The 20,203-nt window shown below is 39.2% G+C and overlaps 1 protein-coding gene across 1 annotated transcript in view; it reads right to left on the minus strand.

Annotated features, from left to right (window-relative positions):
• The window catches only part of LOC135473375 (carbonic anhydrase-related protein 10-like), a 126,216-nt gene that overhangs the window by 67,350 nt on the left and 38,663 nt on the right, over positions 1-20,203 (minus strand). Inside the window, exons 2-8 of the mRNA XM_064753225.1 lie at positions 16,141-16,188; positions 13,383-13,519; positions 12,788-12,985; positions 11,778-11,873; positions 9,796-9,862; positions 8,474-8,628; positions 7,987-8,115 (exon numbers count right to left, since the gene is read on the minus strand). Of these exons, the coding sequence (XP_064609295.1) occupies positions 7,987-8,115; positions 8,474-8,628; positions 9,796-9,862; positions 11,778-11,873; positions 12,788-12,985; positions 13,383-13,519; positions 16,141-16,188 (830 nt within the window). The remainder of the gene's footprint in view (positions 1-7,986; positions 8,116-8,473; positions 8,629-9,795; positions 9,863-11,777; positions 11,874-12,787; positions 12,986-13,382; positions 13,520-16,140; positions 16,189-20,203) is intronic.

The following is a 20,203-nucleotide window of genomic DNA, read 5'->3' on the forward strand; positions in this document are numbered from 1 at the left end:
TGTAGCCATTCAGCTGGGAGGTCGTGCTGATGATGTGTGGGAGATATGAGAAAGACCCGGAAATTAAGATGTTATGGGTGTTAAGCAGTTTATCGGATAGGTGGAGGCCACCCAGACACAAGTCCCATCTACTTCCGGTCCAGCGATGGCGGAGGGATACTAGGTTTGTCGGCAAAATGTCGACTGGATGCCATTCTCCAGGTTGATAAAACCCAAGACTGGCTATTATGTTAGTTTGTAACAGGCAGATTTGACTTTAGAGGCGAGATTCTTCAGCAGATTTAGCGTGACCTCAAATAACACATCAGTAAATCACGTGCATGTATAGGACACGTGATCAAATCAAATTCTTATCACTTATTTGATTGCATTATATGAATGCATGTGTCGAATGCATGATATAAGCTAATGTTCACTTTAGGAGATGCCTAATGATAATCATTTGTAAACTGCAATCGAATTGGTTAATGGTTATTACTCCAAAAACACCTCCACTGCGCAGAACGAACAAGTTTGATTGTTTTTTCTCTCCTGAAGAAGAGTGAAAATCCCTGATCCATTTCGCCGTCCCTATAGTTGTAGCTCTGAGCTCTCAACATTTCTGCTATAGCCGCTAAAATAATAATGTACCAGAAATTGAATATTTAGCGCAATTCTTTATTATCGTCAAAAAAGTCGTCGTTGTACAACAATCGCATGGGCTATTGACGAAACCCGTGGTGTCGGAATAACAGATTTCACTAGATCTTTTGAGTAATATTGACTAAACACCGGCTGAAAACCTTTCAAGACATAGAAATATCCACATTGGTACAGCCTAGTACATGTACTACAGCGGTACGACGTAGTACGGAATTTAAAATGATGGAGTACGAAACTATTTACATTTTTCACACGTATTGCCGATCAGTCAAGAATACTAAAGAATAATTAGAGGCAGCAGTATATTGTATCAAAAACATTGCAAATATGCCACAGTGGTGTGGGTAATATAACCATACTAATAATCTGTACAAAGGGTCAGTATACTGGACAGTTTTGATACGATTTCAGTACAATCAAGCAGGATACAGTACGAACTTTCAAAAACTCGCACGTTTTCTCCACGAGTCCTGAAAAAAGGACATAAAGCTTGTCGGCCAGTAGCTCTGAAACCACGGTGGATCAGAATCGTACTACGGCCGTGATAAATCACACGAGGTACACATGTAACAGGTACGAGAAGTCGACTCAGGGATTTGTTGTTTTCAAAACTTGTGTTCCGTTTAATGTAAGGTCCATTCACACTGGAAGCGAAGGCCACAACGGCAAATGTAATGTCGGTAAAACGAAACTCTCTTTGTTCTCTGAACCTATTTTTATGTACACAGGTCATACCACCACGGACAATCAGGCCGTTAGCGTGTCTTGCTTTTAGTTACGTGTGCTGCTGTCTCTTCGTTTCACGATTTCGTCTCCCTATCAAGAAGACGCTAGACAGATGCGAGAGACATTCATCTAGGCACCGGAAATTAATGGCCCATTGGTATTTGTTTAGTGATTCTTTAGATTTGTGGAGGGCAAGGTGATGTTCCCGAAGTCCAGTTCCGGTCTCCGGCTCACGGGCTTTTGCAAATGCCCCTGCACTGGATGCCATGATTCAAGCTGATAAGTGCTAACAATAGCTAATGCATCGCCAAGAAGGACGACTTTGCTTTGACCTATTGTCAGCATGATAGAAACTTGCTCATGTTTGTGATTAACAGGAAAAAAGTTTTACCGGACAAAACTGAGGGAGACAAAACGTGACCATGAAATGACCTTATGAGTTTTAAAAAATTAATACACTTTTTTAAATAACTCTGAAATATCCTTTAATCTTCTTATATCCATAGATACCAGTTTAGAGTCAGAGCCAATGAAAAGAAAATGTGAGAAGAAATGTTGAATTATTGACGTTATCACTCTGATGAGGTATATGTATTAACCTATACAGATGAAAATGTCCAGCCATTGTTCTTATGTGCAATATATATATATATATATATATATATATATATATATATATATATATATATATATATATATGTTTTCATAATAAAATTTCATAACATGTTTTCAATGGACATAGCGATATTTAAAATTGCCGACAGATGTTAACTGATTAAAAGTGAAATGCACTTTCTCGAAGGCGGGAAATGAAGCCCCGCAGACACACGGAAGAAGTTCCACAACTAAAGAACCCTCACTGCGTAAATAATTACTTAAAACTAGTCCTACGGCTGTTCTATGGAATTATTCCTAAAGGCATACGAAACTTCCCAAACAGAATCCTCCTCAGATGAAAAAGAAGAAAAACACTACATAATTTCCCTGAATTTGATTTAATCTATTTATAGGATAAAGTATTCAAACTTGTAAATCCTTTTTGCTAAGCATTTATATCCTCCACAAATGCTTAACGTAAAAAACGTGTTAGAACTTCTTTAGATAATAGAAAGATAAACCTTGTCCTACTATGGTTTATTAAAGTTAAATTTCATCCTCATAATACTGTCTGCGACTTTGCTTTAAATACAAAATATTTTAAAGACGACATACCAATTAAATATCAAATTGTCCAGAGTGTATCAGGACAACCAATAACTTTTCTTTGTCTCTCTCCATCGCCATTAATCGTCAGATAGGAAATTTTGGTGTGATAAAAACAAGTTATGTTCATAAATATCGTAGAAGCTCATGGGGATCTTCTTCACAAAATGATATCCATGTCTTGAAGGTGCTTAGTCATATAACAGTCCGTGGAATACAGGCGTAGTCAGAAACACTTAGACTGCCTTCAGAAAGCCTTTATCTCGTTACCACATGCAGTTCACGTGTACGTGTCACACTTTGACATCGGCTTCGTATATAACACAACCATTGCATGTTGCTGAGCTGAACAGTGTTGATTTGTCAGCTCAGGACAGTTGATGTAGAACAAGAGCGAGCGGTACATCACCTGTCGAGAGCCCTTAATTGACGACGTTCCACTCTGCAAACTGCAATAGTTTTATTATACCGAATGACACATCTTGATCATGTGACAAGTTGTCCTTTTCCGCTGTCGAGAGCCCGAATACCACGATGTTCCTCTGCAACTTGGAGTAGTTTTATACATCGAGTGACAAATATTGATCATAGATGTGACAGGGTGTCGTTTTCCACGTTGTACTTAATATATACACATGCAATTACCGGTACAAACTAAACTGACTGAAGAAGACCACGCGCGAAGCGTGGAAAAATATTGATAGTCTGGAAACTTTTATTTCTTTGTTTTGGTGAAGGTCTTACATATATTACATGTTATTTACTTTCTGATTTATTTCTGTGTTCAATCACCACACGCTGCTTCATCTAGTAAATAGTCAGGAGATTTGTCCGGTAAGGCCTACATGGCGCAGTGGGGCAAGGCGGTTACTTCGGCTTCTTAAGGCTACCGTGTCAGGGCCGAATTATTGAGTACGTCGTAAACATTCAGCGTTTGTTTGGCCCATATGCTTTCAATGCACATGCTGTAGGAATTTGCCATTATGTTTGGCAGAAGACCACAGAACTTTAATTTTGAAAACTTATTGTCCATCACTTGTTTGACCACCGGAAGGTTAAGAGCAAGGTCACTGTGAGGGTCAATGCTGTGCAATCAGAGAGCCTCTCAGTTAACTGGATGGACAGTGCTGTACATCATAGAGACATTGAGACAATCCATTTGTCCCTCGAAAGTTTTAAGATGCAGTTGGTCCATTTAACATTACGTTAGAGCTATTGGTACCTTACAATCTACTTGTTCTCAAGTGTCAATTGTCAGTTAGGTCTACTATCGTGATCTAAATTACTTAAGTTAACTCAAACACACGATACTCTTGTGCAGACGCCCCCATTGCCACTAAAACCCAGCAAATCCTATTTCACTTTTCGTCAGAGTAACAATTTGTTCATAATCACAGAATTTCCACATTAAGTAGAGAAAGAAAAGTTGTTGGTTTTTGCTGCAAACAATCTTTCTTAATGTTCCATATAGATTGTTTTATACAAATGGGGTAATGTGACAATTTTGCCTATTGCAGTTCCAGTGTGGGCTTATTTTTCTTTTCAACAAACTGTGTGAAACTGTTTGTATGGAAAAAGAAAATACGATACCGACACATTATCAGAAAGCGAACGCTGACTTTTAATCATATTTTTACCTATATATTAAGTCGTCACTTAAAATTCATCGTATTTAAGTTCAATATTGCCAATGGATATCGTAAATGTTTTGTCAAAATATGTAAGGAAAACGTCAAATAGAGACGCAGAGTTATAATGCATCACTGGTGCATCAGAAGATCCTGCGTTCATAATGCTACAGCCAAGCCAAACTGTGTGCTAGATAACAAGGTGCGACAGATTTGATGTTTGCAAAACACAAAATCAGGCCAAAAATCTGGCAGAAAAGTGAAACTGGGATGATAAATGGAGGTGTGTGATCTTCAAGCAATACAAGTTGGTGTGTTTGACTGTCAAAACAATGACAGGCGATTTACGATGTGTACAAATAACCCATTGCACAGTGAATCAAACATATACCCTGTTGGCAATAGGCGGCTTAGTCGTCGAGGGCCAAATCCTGGCTTAACACGCTCGGTATTTTCTAAACCACCTTGAAAGCAAGGAATCATATCTCTCCGTAATTAATACCTTTCAGTACAGTTATATCAAGGTAGTTTTTAAGTGATCTAATTTAGCCAGCCAGTGTATATAAGGCAACATAGCACTGTTGCGAGAAGCAATACGATAGTAATTTCCCCTTCATGGCCATACTCCCGAGGCTTTTCAGTGCAGACAAGGCTACATGTAGCTCCTCGCGCTCCACGTTTTCCGGTTCCTGTCTTCTGCACATTTTACCTCTCATACCAGACGGCATCATGTCACAAATCTGTCATTCACTGAAATATTACAGAACAAAATCATATGTTTAGGACCGACATCTTTGTTAGGACCAGAGTAAATGAGATGTTGTGACCAATCAGATGTCTTTCATAATTGTGCAAATCAGAATTAAATTGCCCTAGACCGATAAAAAAAAACAACATATGGAGAGTAGATACGTGCTGGTAGATTCGATGACCCATCTATGTATGTATGTATGCATGCTTGGAGATGACCCATTTAAGATTAACCTCTGTTTTAGTCTAACTAGTTCTAGCACTGGATGCAATCAAGGGATCCTCTGTAGCGAAGCGAAATCGAACCATTGACAGTTTGTAAACATGTGGTCAAAGCGGCAGGTCTTTGATAATTTCATCCTATACACTGATTCTAAATGCCTTTCTACTAACAGGGCTTTCAATATAGTGTAAATTTGCAGCCTACGATATAAAAATAACGAGTCTTTATACCATGTGGTTTTGTCCTGGAAATTTGTGTGCAATCAGGCGGAGTTTTCGTTTAGTAGGTATGCGATTACGTTGGTTCCAGTGTACGATCATAGCAATTCTAGTACTTTCGTGATTCTAACAACACGACGGATTATCTACTTCAAATTGTAACAACGAGGTTGATCGCGAAGAGTGGAGAGAAACACACACGACCTAATTTTCACCTTGAGAAAACTGTCAATATTAAATGCTGATGGATACCCACTTTGGGATGGGTAATATTTTAGTAACGTGATTTACTTTCTGTTTAAGTCAAAGTGTGTTCGGCTGTCGTATATACAGTCCTGATACACGGCTGTCGTATATACAGTCCTGTGGACTTCTATTGTAGACTGAATAGGATTTGTATTTTATAGGCATGACTATCACATTAAATTACTTATATCAAAGGCTGAGCTTTCAACACACGTGACAACCAACAAATTAAAATTTAATCCCTTTATATACATGGTTTGTTCTGTGGACATGAAGTCATACAAAGAATCCAACATGACTTAAGTAATTAACTCTGGTCCCTTGCTGATATGAGAATTTTTGTTATTTAGCCTTAGACATGCTTTAATTGTACATTTTACAAGTAGGTGTTACAAACACTTATTCTTGAGTATGGCGTAACACATCAATCAAATAAATAAATAAATACAAACAAGACTTTGTCAACATTTCATGCCTATACGTTAGTGTGGAGTTTAGTACTAGCAGCATAAAAACAATACTGCTGGTTATACGCTCGTCCTAACGTGCCTTTCACGATCATCCGAAAACAATATTTCGTATACTTTTTGTCTGATAGGCAGCTTATCGTATGTGTTTTAGGCTTCAATGTGCACATGGCATACCGTATGGTTAGGCATTTCAAACGCAAATGTTTTGTACAACTTTGTTTATTTTTCTACCATTTCTTCGCATTCAGGTCTGATATGGAATCATATTCCACTGATGACGATACATGTCCTAAGTATTATGATAAAGGTGTTCATCTTTGAATCTTCATATTTCACGAATAAGTTAATTAATATTTTTTCACAAGAACGTGATAAATGTTCAGGTTAATATGTGCTTTTTTTCACAAAGCTCTTGCTGGTGCCCTGTGATAATTGTTAAATATCACACTTTTGTGTAAGGAGAACATCGGCCATTTGTAAGATATGACGAAGAGTAGTTTTCCACATACGGAGCTGTGCGACATGTATAGGCCCTGGGCTATCAGTGCTACACTCACCTTCATAAGAAATAGTCCTTTTTCTTTGGCATTCCTTTGACTGCAAAAGGATTACAAGATGTTAAAATTATAATACGGATTTTCAATAAAATGAGATCGTCAAACATATTATGGCATAAATACCAATGCAGTCGCAGTGAGTTCAAGTCAAGCTCATGCTGCTCTCCTCTCCGACCGTACGTGGGAAGGTCCGGCAGCAACTTGCAGATGGTCGTGGCTTTCCCCCTGGGCTCTAGTTTCCCCCTGGTTTCCTCCGGCCATAATGCTTGCCGCCGTCGTACAAGTGAAATATTGTTCATTATGGCGTAAAACTCCAATCAAATAAATAAATAGAAAAATACTTACGTGAACCATGTAAATGGACCGTTCCTTTCATTCTATATCCACCATCAGTATGTTCAAAGCTGCAACAATGTTCTCCATGACACACGCCCGTCACATTCGCATTTACGTATTATCACGATCAAAGGATGCTAATGATTCAGCAAAATGTTAGATTTTTAAGCCGAACGAAAAATGTAGAAATCATGGCAGCTATGGTAAGATCAAAGTTAGTTTTATCATCAGCGCTGTTGCGGGCAGAAAGAGTACCCCACTCAACATTTAAAAATCTTACCTTTTTGCGATCTCGTATAACCGAGATATCGGGGTTAAAATTAAGCGAAATTGCTCATATCGAGAAAATCGAAAATGCCACAATGTTGTTAATTGTAAAGATAATCAGGCGCGAATTTTATTTTCTATAACCTGAGACCACGGCATAGTGTTTCCGTTTTACATAATATGGCGTATCCCACGGCCTAATTCCAGGCTAAAAACTGATTTATAGATTTACCAAGTCCATTAAAAAGAATGGAAAAGACCGTTTAGGGTACCATTTCACAGATTTGTTTCCACCTTTCAACCGAAATAACTTAGGTTAAAGTGTTTCTTGTCTTTTCTTTTAACATACTGAATATGGCATTAAAATGGGGATTTTCGAATTATATTAATAATTACTCTTAATACAAAATACTGTTGGTGCACATAGGCCTATGTCGGGGAGGTAAGATCGCACAGATTGCAAAGAAAGGTCAGTATTATGTCAGGTATATGAAGAGTTCTTGGGGCCGTTTTTGTGTTTTCCTCAACTGAAACTTTTGTTACATCTACATTTGGTACTATCTTGGATAGTATTCCTAGAGACATATATCACATAACCTCACATCAAAAAATGTTCACATATACTAGTCGTCTTGTAATAAGCCCTTCTCCGAAGCCTATGTAGGCCTGATGAGAGTTTTGATGGATTTAAGAAACATAAATTGTTTAATCTACATATACCTGTTGTTGAGGGCGTATATTCGTTCTAACTGTTCGGTTGTTCAATGCTTTCACTGGACGGAAGTTATTCTCCATTTTACTTCTATCTTTTGTCTCGTCTACTTTGTATATGCTTCTTAATACATCAAGCTGAAATAAATGAGAAGAAAATATGAACGAAATATGCGCAAGGTTAGTTGTTGCGTTTGAAAATGATATTTTACTGATGTACATTATCATGATGCTTAAATAGACGTCATCTTACGGCATTTACGTGTACATACCCCTGGCGTTAATGTTTCAATATACACAATTAATAATAAAAATTAGCAAAAGCATTCATTTTTTATTAATCACTTGTGATTAACCACTTTATTTCCAACAAAATAATACTGTTTTTACATTTACCTGGTGATGTCTCGACTTCTTCAGGATTATCACTGAACCCACGTACGACTATGAAAAAACGACTATTTCTAAAGAAATATTTAATTGTTAAATAGTTTACCTGTTTGGTTGACACGAAAAACGGTTTATTTAGAATTATCCAGGTAACAACTTCTTGACAACCTGGGTGAGTTAAGGAGCCTTCGTATGTTATGTAATGACTGGTATTTGGAACCAGTTCCCCGAGGGCCAAATCCGGAATACTTTGGCTGTAATCTGTGAACCCAGAAACGTCAAACAAATAGAAATATATCGCACTTTGACAAATTGGAAAATTGTATTCTAATGCTATAAGGCGACCAGTCTATGAATTATTGACGCCTTAATCATATATATGGCACTTTTGAATTGCCATGTAGCGATTCCACATTGAATATGAGCCATTTCACGTAATGTTGCTTTTCATCTTTCATTTCTTGTCGCCTCGTGAAGGAATTCTGAGTAAAATGGTTTTGATAAAAGTAATGGTATAGGTTTATCATCATTCTATTGATAATTGAGTAAAAATACCTGTTGTTTATGTATGTGTTATGTTTCATGGTGCACTGAATAGAATGTGTGTGATGGCACCCCTATTTAAACGTCATTGCAAAACCATGTTGTTCCTTGAGAAATCACTGCCATTTGTCACATCCATGACAAACGTTCCACCGTAATGCCGCAACTAAATACATACGTCCGCATTGGTAAGGGCTGGTCTTAGGTAACCCATTTACGGCTTGGCCAGCGAGACCGATAAAATGGTGGATTCTGGGTGTAAGAAATACCAGGTCAAGAGCAGGATATTGAGATATATTGAGAATCCTGGTGTACATCAAGGCTGAGGTAAACAGCGTAGCCATTAGTTTCCGTCCTTCACGGATTCACATCGATAGGGGATCAACCCAGGCTGAATAACGCCGTATTCAAAAATATTTCATTCATGCGACGACAGTCATTCTTATCGATGGAGGAAACCCAGGTTCTCAGAAGAAAAAAACACCTGCCTTACAGCCGCTGAACTACACCACATGTGATACACAGATTTTCACACAAAGGGTGAAGTTATTGTATAGAAGCAGTGATGATGGAAGACTATTGATTTCCAACGAAATTTATGTAAGACCACCTAAATATTAGAACTTTCAATGTTTAGTAGGTTTTATTGGAAACAGAATAGTTTTACACGTTTTAATCTTACCGCAACCCGAACGTTGCTTTATCGACAAGTGCGGCCTACTCAAGGATATGCCTCTTTGATGTATATGAAAGCGGTCAGGTTCATATGCGGAACACAGTGGGTAGAGTACAAGGAATATCATCTTATCTTTTCGTGCGATGATTGTTTATACGACGTACTGAACAATAGGAAAATGCCTTCTTCGTTCATAAATCAGTACTCACCTTTATACCGAAGTTTTGGTACAACTTGTAGTATAGTTTCCAATAATTTACTGTTGGGCTCATGAACCTGCAAATAAGCGGAAGAAACAAAAATGCAAGACCAGAAATTAAGACTCTATATGTTTGATCAGAATAAAACAATATTAAACATCGTTTCAAATGCAGAAAGATGTATTTATGAGAATAACGCTCATGTGCGCATTATAGGGATGTTGTCCAAATGTGTGCGGGGCATCTTTGGCTGAGTGGTTTATCGTGCTAGCGCAGCACTGTGGCTCAGGAGCCCTCCCCTATGCCGTCGTTGTTAGTTTCAACCCAACTCAGACTTCCCTTTCGATCTTTAGCGCAAATGCCTGACGGCAAACTGCGAATGGCCATGGGTTTCCTGCGAGCTCTGCCTAGTCACCTCTCGCCATACTATTCCCGAGTTGGCCATGAGCATCACTGAGATAAATAAATAAGTCTAAGTTTGTAACCTTTATGCCATCAGCTGCTGACAGTCACAGATGTTTTAATATGAGCTGTCTAACCTAGTAAATCTTTTCAGAAATATTGCCACCACATTTACACAGTATGGTTTACTTTCCCAGTCTCAAAAAAGCTTTGTATGAAGTGGCTGTAATGTATCTGCTATCTACTGGGTATTTATACAACAGAAACAAACGGCGTCTGGAAGTCTCTCGGGATAATTCCGTGCGGAAATATTGGTCTGGGTCTGGTATGTATTGTCTGACCAGGCCAGCTAGTTATAGGTACGATAGGCATTTCCATCTCACAAACTGACAGTTCCAGTACACATACAGATCCGTGGAGGCCGCCTGATATCCGTTGATCAGCAGTCTTGGTACTTTCCAGCCTTGGACCTCAGCAACAGGGCATAGCTGAGGCACTGGTCGGTTCAGTGCCGGAGTTAATGTAACTGAGTAGTGTCTGCCGTCTTGGACATGGTGCTCCAGTGAGGCAGCAACATAACAATGTGGGCACTGGGGCCGGTCTGCTACTAGGAGGCATCGTCGTGAAGTTAGCAAAGTACTAGTACTTAGAAAGTAGCAAACGGATCCAGGCATGAAGGTTAAAGTAATTTGACTTATGTCCGAATGTTGTAAGCTGTATTCATCTTTGTACATCCTTACCTCATCCTTGCATAGTTTACCGCAGTGTTCTTTCTTTGTGAAAATTTCGATAGTTTCCATTCATACCCCATTCAACACAATCTTTCCTTAGTTGTTCTGTGATATTTGAGGCTGCGGACACGCCAATATCATCACATCATTCTCTGAATATCGTTCAAAGTCGTTAATTTCCCTATACCTTCCAATGGTATCTTTCACCTCGTCATGGGCTTGCTGCTGACTTGTACGGGCGAAGTACCCGGATATCTTTGGTCTCGAATAGGGATTTATGGGTAAAACTTAACTTAAAGTCCTACTTTGTTCACTGATTTCGGGGATTCCTAATGATCAACTGTACCGTCCTAATTATAATCCTGTCCCAACAAAGTCTTCGTTTTTAAATGATGCTTGTCTTTGTCTTGTGTGCAATAGACTATGTTTTTACAGGCAGTGCATATATACGCACGTTAATTTAAAATAACACAATACTACAGATAGGCAGTGTAACACACATTTGTAAGGAAACCTTAGAAGTTCATTCCTGATTTCTGTACTATTCTCCTTTCTTAATTTCTGAATTCCACAGTGCTTGCTAGGAGGCACTCGTTTTGCTTGTTACACGACAATCATATGGGATCCATATCGCGAAAATAGTGCATATGTATATGTCCATTGTACCAGACTGGTGATATCTGTTGTGTGCCATCAAAATAATGTTAGCTAAAAGACCGTACGTTCTCATCGAACACGTAATGGTCACAGCATTCAGAATGTGCAAGTTGTTAAATCCTCATCAAAAGGCATGGCACCTAAAATATGTTTAACGCAAACATGTTTATTTAAAGTTTGAATCATCCTGAAAAAACTCACCTGTCCTAGTAGACTAAGCACCATAATTCCAAAGCTGGAGCGAGAAGCTTGGTTGATATTCAAGAACAAGTCATCATTATAGGCCACCAACTGAATCTGAAAAGGTCAATTTAAGATGATTCAGTTCATCCGGTAGAAACCCAGCCTTTTAAATGTATGAAGATCGACCCCATTTCCGGAGCGATACGTCACAAGCACGACCGCATTAGTCAAGTATTCTCTTTCTACTGAGCATGTTCGATATTCTCATACCTAACTACGTGTCTCATTACCCTGTAAACTGGACAAACTGAAGAAACTGTTAAAAGGCCCTCTTTTTCTTCCTTTTATGTTCATGTGACAATCCCAAGAATAGGCGCACCATAAGCGGGTCACTTGACCCAATATTCTCGCACCTGCTACTTACGGTAATATGCTTCTTTTTAGACGCTGGGTTATTTGTGTGACGGTGAAGATATTAAGCATCTGGATCATGGCTGAAAAGTACATGTGTATCCAACTAACCATGTCCACAACTAGTTAAGCCGGTTATGGCCATGCAGAAGTATCAGTCTGTCTCGGTGCCGAAATCACTACTTCAACATTCGATGTTGTCCTCAATGTCCTGTATGTCTTACTTACGAGAACGGGGCGTTTAAAATCATCACTCACCGCAATGAATTGCTAGCCCCCTCTTGTCGTGTGTGGTAAGGCCTGTCAGCAACCTGCGGGTGATCTTAGGTTTCCCTGAACCTGGTTTCCCCCGGCAGTAATACTGGCCACGGTCGTGTATGCGAAATAATCTTGAGTACCATATAAAACACCAATCAAATAAATAAATGAATAAATCAAATGAAAACACTTGACTGAGATGTATGACTGACTGACTGTATATGTTCTACATTGACTTGTACATGCTCATAAAGTTACAGTGTTATAGATTCTAAAGCGACGTATAGATGACTGCACGGATTATGTGTCAGCTGTGTTGCCTATACACTTCCTAGTGGTGTAGAGTGCAGGTCTCTCACCTCTAATGGGAAAGCTTTGCCAGCAATTCTGTGCTCCGAACCTCTATCATCACTTGCCCCAAAGTGTATTATAAGACGATGGAGGCGGTATTTGTAGGTCAGAGGTCCCCCAGTTATCAGCGGCAGCTCATTTTCCTCGTCCGTGGGACGCAGATATATGGTCAAATCATGACCTGTGTTTATGACATCTCCAAAAAACTGCAAACAATAATACACCCTCATAACGAGAAACATCCAACAAGCATATATCACAAGGATAATCGTAGATATGAGTGGTGGCAACAAGTTCTTATTCCATTAACACTTCCACTTGCCAGAAGGAGAGCCACACTGCATATTATTCTCATATTCTTTTCAAATATAATGCATGACGATTATTATGCATTTGTGCTTACATACATCACTTGCCTATTTTTTTTTCCGGTCAACCATACTTCGGAAGTGATAGATACACCAAGTTTATCCTTCACCACAGACTACATGTCCAGTTTCTTGAAATTCGAGTTGTATCACATATTAAAATTACAAAAGAGAGCTACTGGGATAACTTCTCGTGTGTATGAACACTAAAATGTTGATAAACAATGGCTCTTACATTCCCTGGGGTGAAATTCAGAGGCCGAAGATTTGGGTCATACAGCAGTACGTTTGGGTCAATATCTATTGGTGACTGGTATTTGCCTTGAGTGCAGAGTGTCCAGTCCGGGTTAATAACACCCCAGAAGTTTGGACCTGAGGAAAACAATGATAAAACACTGAAGTCCGAAAGGAAATATGTCTGGATGCAGATCCAAATAATTCTGCATGAAACTCATTGAGAGTAAGGCTAATTCTTGAGTCAGAGTTTATAAACTTTTTAACAAAGCAAAAATAAAAACCCTTGAAATTTCGATTATAAATTATATTCTCACACAATATATAGTGTGAGATTCTATCTTGACAACGTATCCATTTGTTATTGTGTCACACGACCTTAATCGATGTCTTGTAAAACAGTCTGTTTTACAAAAAGAAAAAAACGAAGAGAACATGGTCAGGTTTTCCAGCAAAACGTCATCAAGCGTTATTTGACAAAGGTACGCTCATATTTTTTCACTTCCATTAAAGATTGACCAGACTATAGCATGATGTTGAATAGATACAGAAAAGATATCAAAAATGTAAACCAATTATGTAATACAAGCTGCATCTGCTTTGCTTTATAGATTAACACTCACACAGGCACAAGAAAATGCAGCCTTTTGTTCAAGACATCTTATCGCTGATTGCCTAATGTAAAGTCACACAAGACAAAAATTAGCTTCCTCGTATACCTTAGACCAGCGACGTGTATAGAAAAGAACTCTGTAAACATCGATTAATCCACGCCAAGATTTTAACAAAAGGAACTGGAAAGAGGAACTAAAAGCAGCATTGATTTGCTATATTGTGAAACGACAGTGATCAGCCCAGGTTTCGAAATGAGTAGTGGTGACACGTAGGGGTACTGTGTTTAATGCTTCAGGCGATAGTATAGCCGATTGTATGTAAAGCTGAAGCAATAGTTGACGGGGCAGATGCGAAGTCATTTCTCACCGCTTGTCATGTTCTCGGAGGTAATAAAGGGCAACAAGGAATTCTAGATAAAACCAATCATAAGCCGATCCAGAATTATGGACCTGTCTGCCAGCCCACAGCAGACGTGTGATCAGTGGTAATGGACGGAAAACTGTAGGATATATCAGGCGGACTACACAAAGGTTAAGGCAATATCTATTCATCGTGTTATTCGGGAATTGCATTTCGACGTCAGATTTGTCCTCGTGATTTGACAATAACGACGTGCCGCGCCCCGATAATTGATGACAACTCGCTGGTTCTTATGTTGGATCTACTCAATGTCCACTGCATTTAAAGAAGATATTGCCATTTGGTTATTTTCCTCGAAGAAAATATTTGCGTTCGGTCAACTAAGTTCCATTTCACTGAGAGAAAAATTTTAATTCCAAGCCGAATAGTTCACGCTTGGATAACTTGAACAGAACCAAGTAATAATGCCACCGAGAACCTAAAAGAAAAAACCCTTTTTTGATCTCAAGAAATGGTCCTTGTGTTAAGAGGATGTTTTACTGCTTATATTAAGAACCAGATGCTTTTGATTTTGAACCTAAAATCGCACAGGTGATGTGGCCATTTGCGACAAAATAGTGGGTCTCGTCGCCTCCAAGATTATCCAAAATAAAATGTATACTTCGTTACACACGACCATGCGTTTAATCCATATGAATATGGGTCTGAACTAGGTTCTGAGCCACTTGTTTAAAAACTGGAAAACGTATGGGTTTCACATGTCGAAACTAAAGAAAAACATAATTAAAACGAGAATATGATCGTTAGCCATTAATTACCAGCCGTTAATTACAACTTACAATCGTATAACATGGAAAATCTATGCTATCTAAGTATAAATCTAATTCCACTTAAGCAAAGTTAGGAGCTGTACATGTATAAACATAGCGCAGTTTTAATATCATCGCAATGTTTCTATGAACAGATAGAATAAAAGCGTATAAAAAAGATACTTTTACACCTGCTTGATTCATGACATAATATTTTGTGTAATACAAATATGGACATTGCAATGTTTCAAACATTAGACTGTCTTAAATTACATACTGGGCTCTGATGCATGGTGTAGTATACATTTAAAACCGTGGACTGCTTCTACTTCTTTACACTTACTTACATATATATATATATATATATATATATATATATATATATATATATATATATATATATATATATATATATATATATATATATATATATATATATATATATATATATATATATATATATATATATATATATATATATATATATATATGTAAGTATATGTAAGTATATATACATGTATTATTTTTAAAGAATGTGATGTTAACTGTTGCTTTTGATTAATTGGTTTGAGAAATCCTGAGAGCTTGTAGTAAGCCACTGTAGTATTGCCAGCTACCAGGTACAAAATGAGTCAATACCAAAGGAATTGTACCTGGGTTGTATCCTGACCTGATTGGTCTTTGGCCGGTTGGATGGGATGAGAACAACGCTTCGGTCGAAAGTGATAGTGGAATGCCACAAAAAGATTTCTAAATTCACTGATAAATTGAATACTCTGAAGCGTACTGTATGGTTTCTGACCAGACATACCTGACCCCATTACCTGGTCAACCATGTTGTGTGGTTTCAATCAAAGACGTGAAGCAGCCTAGGACTACTTGACAAGACATACCTGACAGCATTACCTGGTCAACCATGTTGTGTGGTTTCAATCAAAGAAGTGAAGCAGCCTAGGATTACTTGACAAGACATACCTGATATGCCCTCATAACTCCACCACTCCGACCATGTGGAAGAAGCAACTGCAATCGAAACAAGGGATGAATTGTTTTTTCCTGACTGATTAATATTTTGTCTTTCACAGCCGCTTATATCCCCCATATATGTCACCCATCCACCCCCGTCCACATCCATGCACTTACTCAACCCATTCACACACCCACCTTAACCATATCCCGTTCACATACCCACCTCACCCACACACCACTCACACACCCACCTTAACCATACCCTATTCACACGTCCATGTTAACCATACTCAACTCACACACCCACCTTACTCATACCCCACTTACACACCCACCTAAACAATATCCCATTCACACACTCACCTAAACTGTATCCTATTCACATACCACCGTAAGCCTGCCTAATTCACATACCCACCTTAAGCCTGCCCCACTCACACACCCACCTTACCCATACCCCATGCACACACTCACCTAAACCATACCCCATCCACACACACACACCTTAACCATACCCCATTCACACACCCACCTTAACCATACCCCATTCACACACACACCTTAACCATATCTCAGTCACACACCCACCTTAACCATACCCCATTCACACACACACCTTAACCATATCTCAGTCACACATCCACCTTAAGCCTGCCCCATTAACACATCCACCTTAACCATACCCAACTCACACACCCACCTTAACCATACCCCATCCACACATCCCCATCCATTCACCTAACCATATCCTGTTCAACTGCTCGCCTTAAACCTGCCTTATTCACATATTCACCTTAAGCCTGCCCCATTCACACACCCACCTCCACCACACCCCATTTACACACACACCTTAAGTGTGCCCCATTCCCACACCGACCTTAACCATATTCTATTCACACACACATCTTAAGCCTGCCCCATTTATACACTCACCTTAACCGTGCCCCACTGACACACCGACCTTAACCATACTCTATTTACACCCATCTTAACCATACCCCACCCACACCCACCTTAAATCTGCCCCATTCACACACCTACCTTAGCCATACCCTATTCACAAACACCTTAACCATAACCTATTCACACACCCACCTTAACCGTACCCTATTCACACACCTACCTTAACCATACCCTATTCACACACCCACCTTAAGCTTGCCCCATTCATACACCCACCTTAAACATACCTCATTCTCACACCCACCTTAACCATACCCCATCCACACACCCACCTTTACCACACCCCACTCACACACCTACCTAACCCATATCCTATCCACACACTCACCTAAACCATACCCCATCCACACACAGACCTTAACCATATCCCTGCTCACACACCCAGTTTAATCATACCCCATTGACACAACCACCTTAATCATACCCATTCACACCCACACCTTAACCATACCCCAGTCACACACACACCTTAAGCCTGCCTCATTCACACACCCACCTTAACCATACCCCATTCACACACCCACCTTAAACCTGCTCCATTCACACACCCACCTTAACCATCCCCTATTCACACACCCACCTTAACCATAACCTAGTTAAGCGCCCACCTTAAGCCTGCCCCATTCACCCACCCACCTTAACCGTGCCCCACTCACACACCGACCTTAACAATATTATATTCACACACACACCTTAACCATACCCCACTCATAGACCCCATCCACACACACACCTTAAGTGTGCCCCATTCACACACACCTTGACCATACCCCATTCACACACATACACACATATCTTAATCATACCCCATTTACCACACTCCATTCACAAATCCACGTTACCCATACCCTATTCCCTCACTCAATTTACCATACCCCATTCACCCACCCACCTTAACCATATCTCATTCACACACCCACCTTAACCATATCTCATTCACACACCCACCTTAACCATACTCATTTACACACCCACCTTAACCATACCCCATTCACACATACACCTTAACCATACCCTATTCACACACTCACTTTTACCATACCCCATTCACCCACCTTAACCATACTCCACCCACACACCCACCTTAAATGTGCCCCATTCACACACCCACCTTAACCATACCCCATTCACACACCCACCTTAAGTGTGCCCCATTCACACACACATACACACCTTAACCATACCCATTCACACACATACACACACACCTTAATCATACCCCATTTACCACACCCCATTCACACATCCACGTTACCCATACCCTATTCACACACCCACCTTAACCATACCCTATTCACACACCCACCTTAACCATACTCCATTCACACACCCACCTTAACCATACCCCATTCACACACCCACCTTAACCATACCCCATTCACACACCCACCTTAACCATACACCATTCACACACCCACCTTAACCATACCCAATTCACACGCCCACCTTAACTATACCCCATTCACACACTTACCTTAACCATACCCCACTCACACACACACCTAAAGCGTGCCCCATTCACAAATCCACGCAGCCAACATGGGCACATCACACTGTGAATGGAGTCTGACGTAACTAAAACCATTTCTATAAAGAAATAAAATTTGTATTGACTTTAATTGGTATTAATTTATCTGAGCCGTGGCGGGTCGAGAAGATTACAAGGGTATTAGGGTCGAAATTTTGACCTTGTATCCAGTCAAACAAACATAACCTGAATTTTGAGACAGTAGTTCAGGGCATCCGTATGGGTGTGTGAATGGGGTGTGGAAAAGGGTATTTGAAAATATTTTTGTATGGTGGGTATTTGGGGCCAACTTTTGGTATTTATCACTGCTGCATCATAATGTTCTAGATAGGGACGTGATGCCTGATTAATGAATTTATTTGAATGTAAATGTGTTGTTTATATCGAAACATATGCATTTAACCTAAATTATAATCATATTTATGAGCATATTAAAAATATCAATATGATCCAAATTGAGGTTTAATACATTTGTTAGCTGAAAAGAACAAATTCTAGTGCAAAAATATTTATTAAACCTGTGTTACATTCTCATTTATGACATTATTAAACAAAGACTATAAATACCAAAAGGTTATCCCAAATTATTTAAAAATTATTTTGAACTGTCTTTTCTCCTTAATGAAAAATCGGAAGAATAATGAAGACCACATTTATGTATAGCTTTTCGCACTCTTTCATCTGAACTTTATGTAATTTTTATGTTTTCTACATCTTTACGTGAAACAGTTCTCCAAATACAGTATTGATATTAAAAAAGAATGTAGGCCTATCCAAAACATAGAGCATAACTATGTAAATGTTTAAAAGGCGTAACTTATTCTCAGTATTCCTCTGCCCTGGTGCTGGAGTTTTAAAAAATTCAAGAAATTTGATAACTCTCTATGTTTCGCACAGACGGACGGGCGAGCATCGTCATACCATATCACGAACAGTCATTGCTGAGGGCCTGAGAAAAAAGTACTTTCAAAGAGACTTCAACATGTAAAATGGTGTTTTGTTTTGACGCCACTTAAAGAACTGCTGGCGCTAATGGTGTACGCCAATGCCGGGGATTGATTTTCTACAACAGTATCCACCAGAAGGACGAAGATAAAGGAATACAGGTAAAAGTACTGACGTGTTCGATGAGTTAATTACATACATGAGTTTGGAATGGTAGAAAGAAAAAGAAACAAAATTACATGTTATAGGTATAGGCTGTTCAAATGTAGAATAGAAATGTAAAGTAGAAATGTAAAAAAAAGTTTACTTACCGCAATCTACGAATCCAATTAAAACCACAAAAACCTTAGCAAATAGAGTTATAAAATTCCACTCCGGACACGTCATCTTTGAAAAAGTTTCTTTTCTTCGCCCTTCTCTGGATGGCATGTTAAATTAACTGACATAGTAAGAACCTCTCCGCATCTTGGTAGAAAATACTCAACCTCAAAAGCAATCTAAGGAGAAAAATGTGATGAGTAGCAGTAGTCGGTACAGGTCAAGATAACTTGTCAGGCTCAACCACGTGGGTAAGGCCCAATAGAATATTCCTCGTGCATACCAGACACCTAAAGCCGATGCCGTAAATCCAGG

Source organism: Liolophura sinensis, chromosome 8 (assembly GCF_032854445.1).
Source record: "Liolophura sinensis isolate JHLJ2023 chromosome 8, CUHK_Ljap_v2, whole genome shotgun sequence".
Taxonomy (NCBI): Eukaryota; Metazoa; Mollusca; class Polyplacophora; order Chitonida; family Chitonidae; genus Liolophura; species Liolophura sinensis.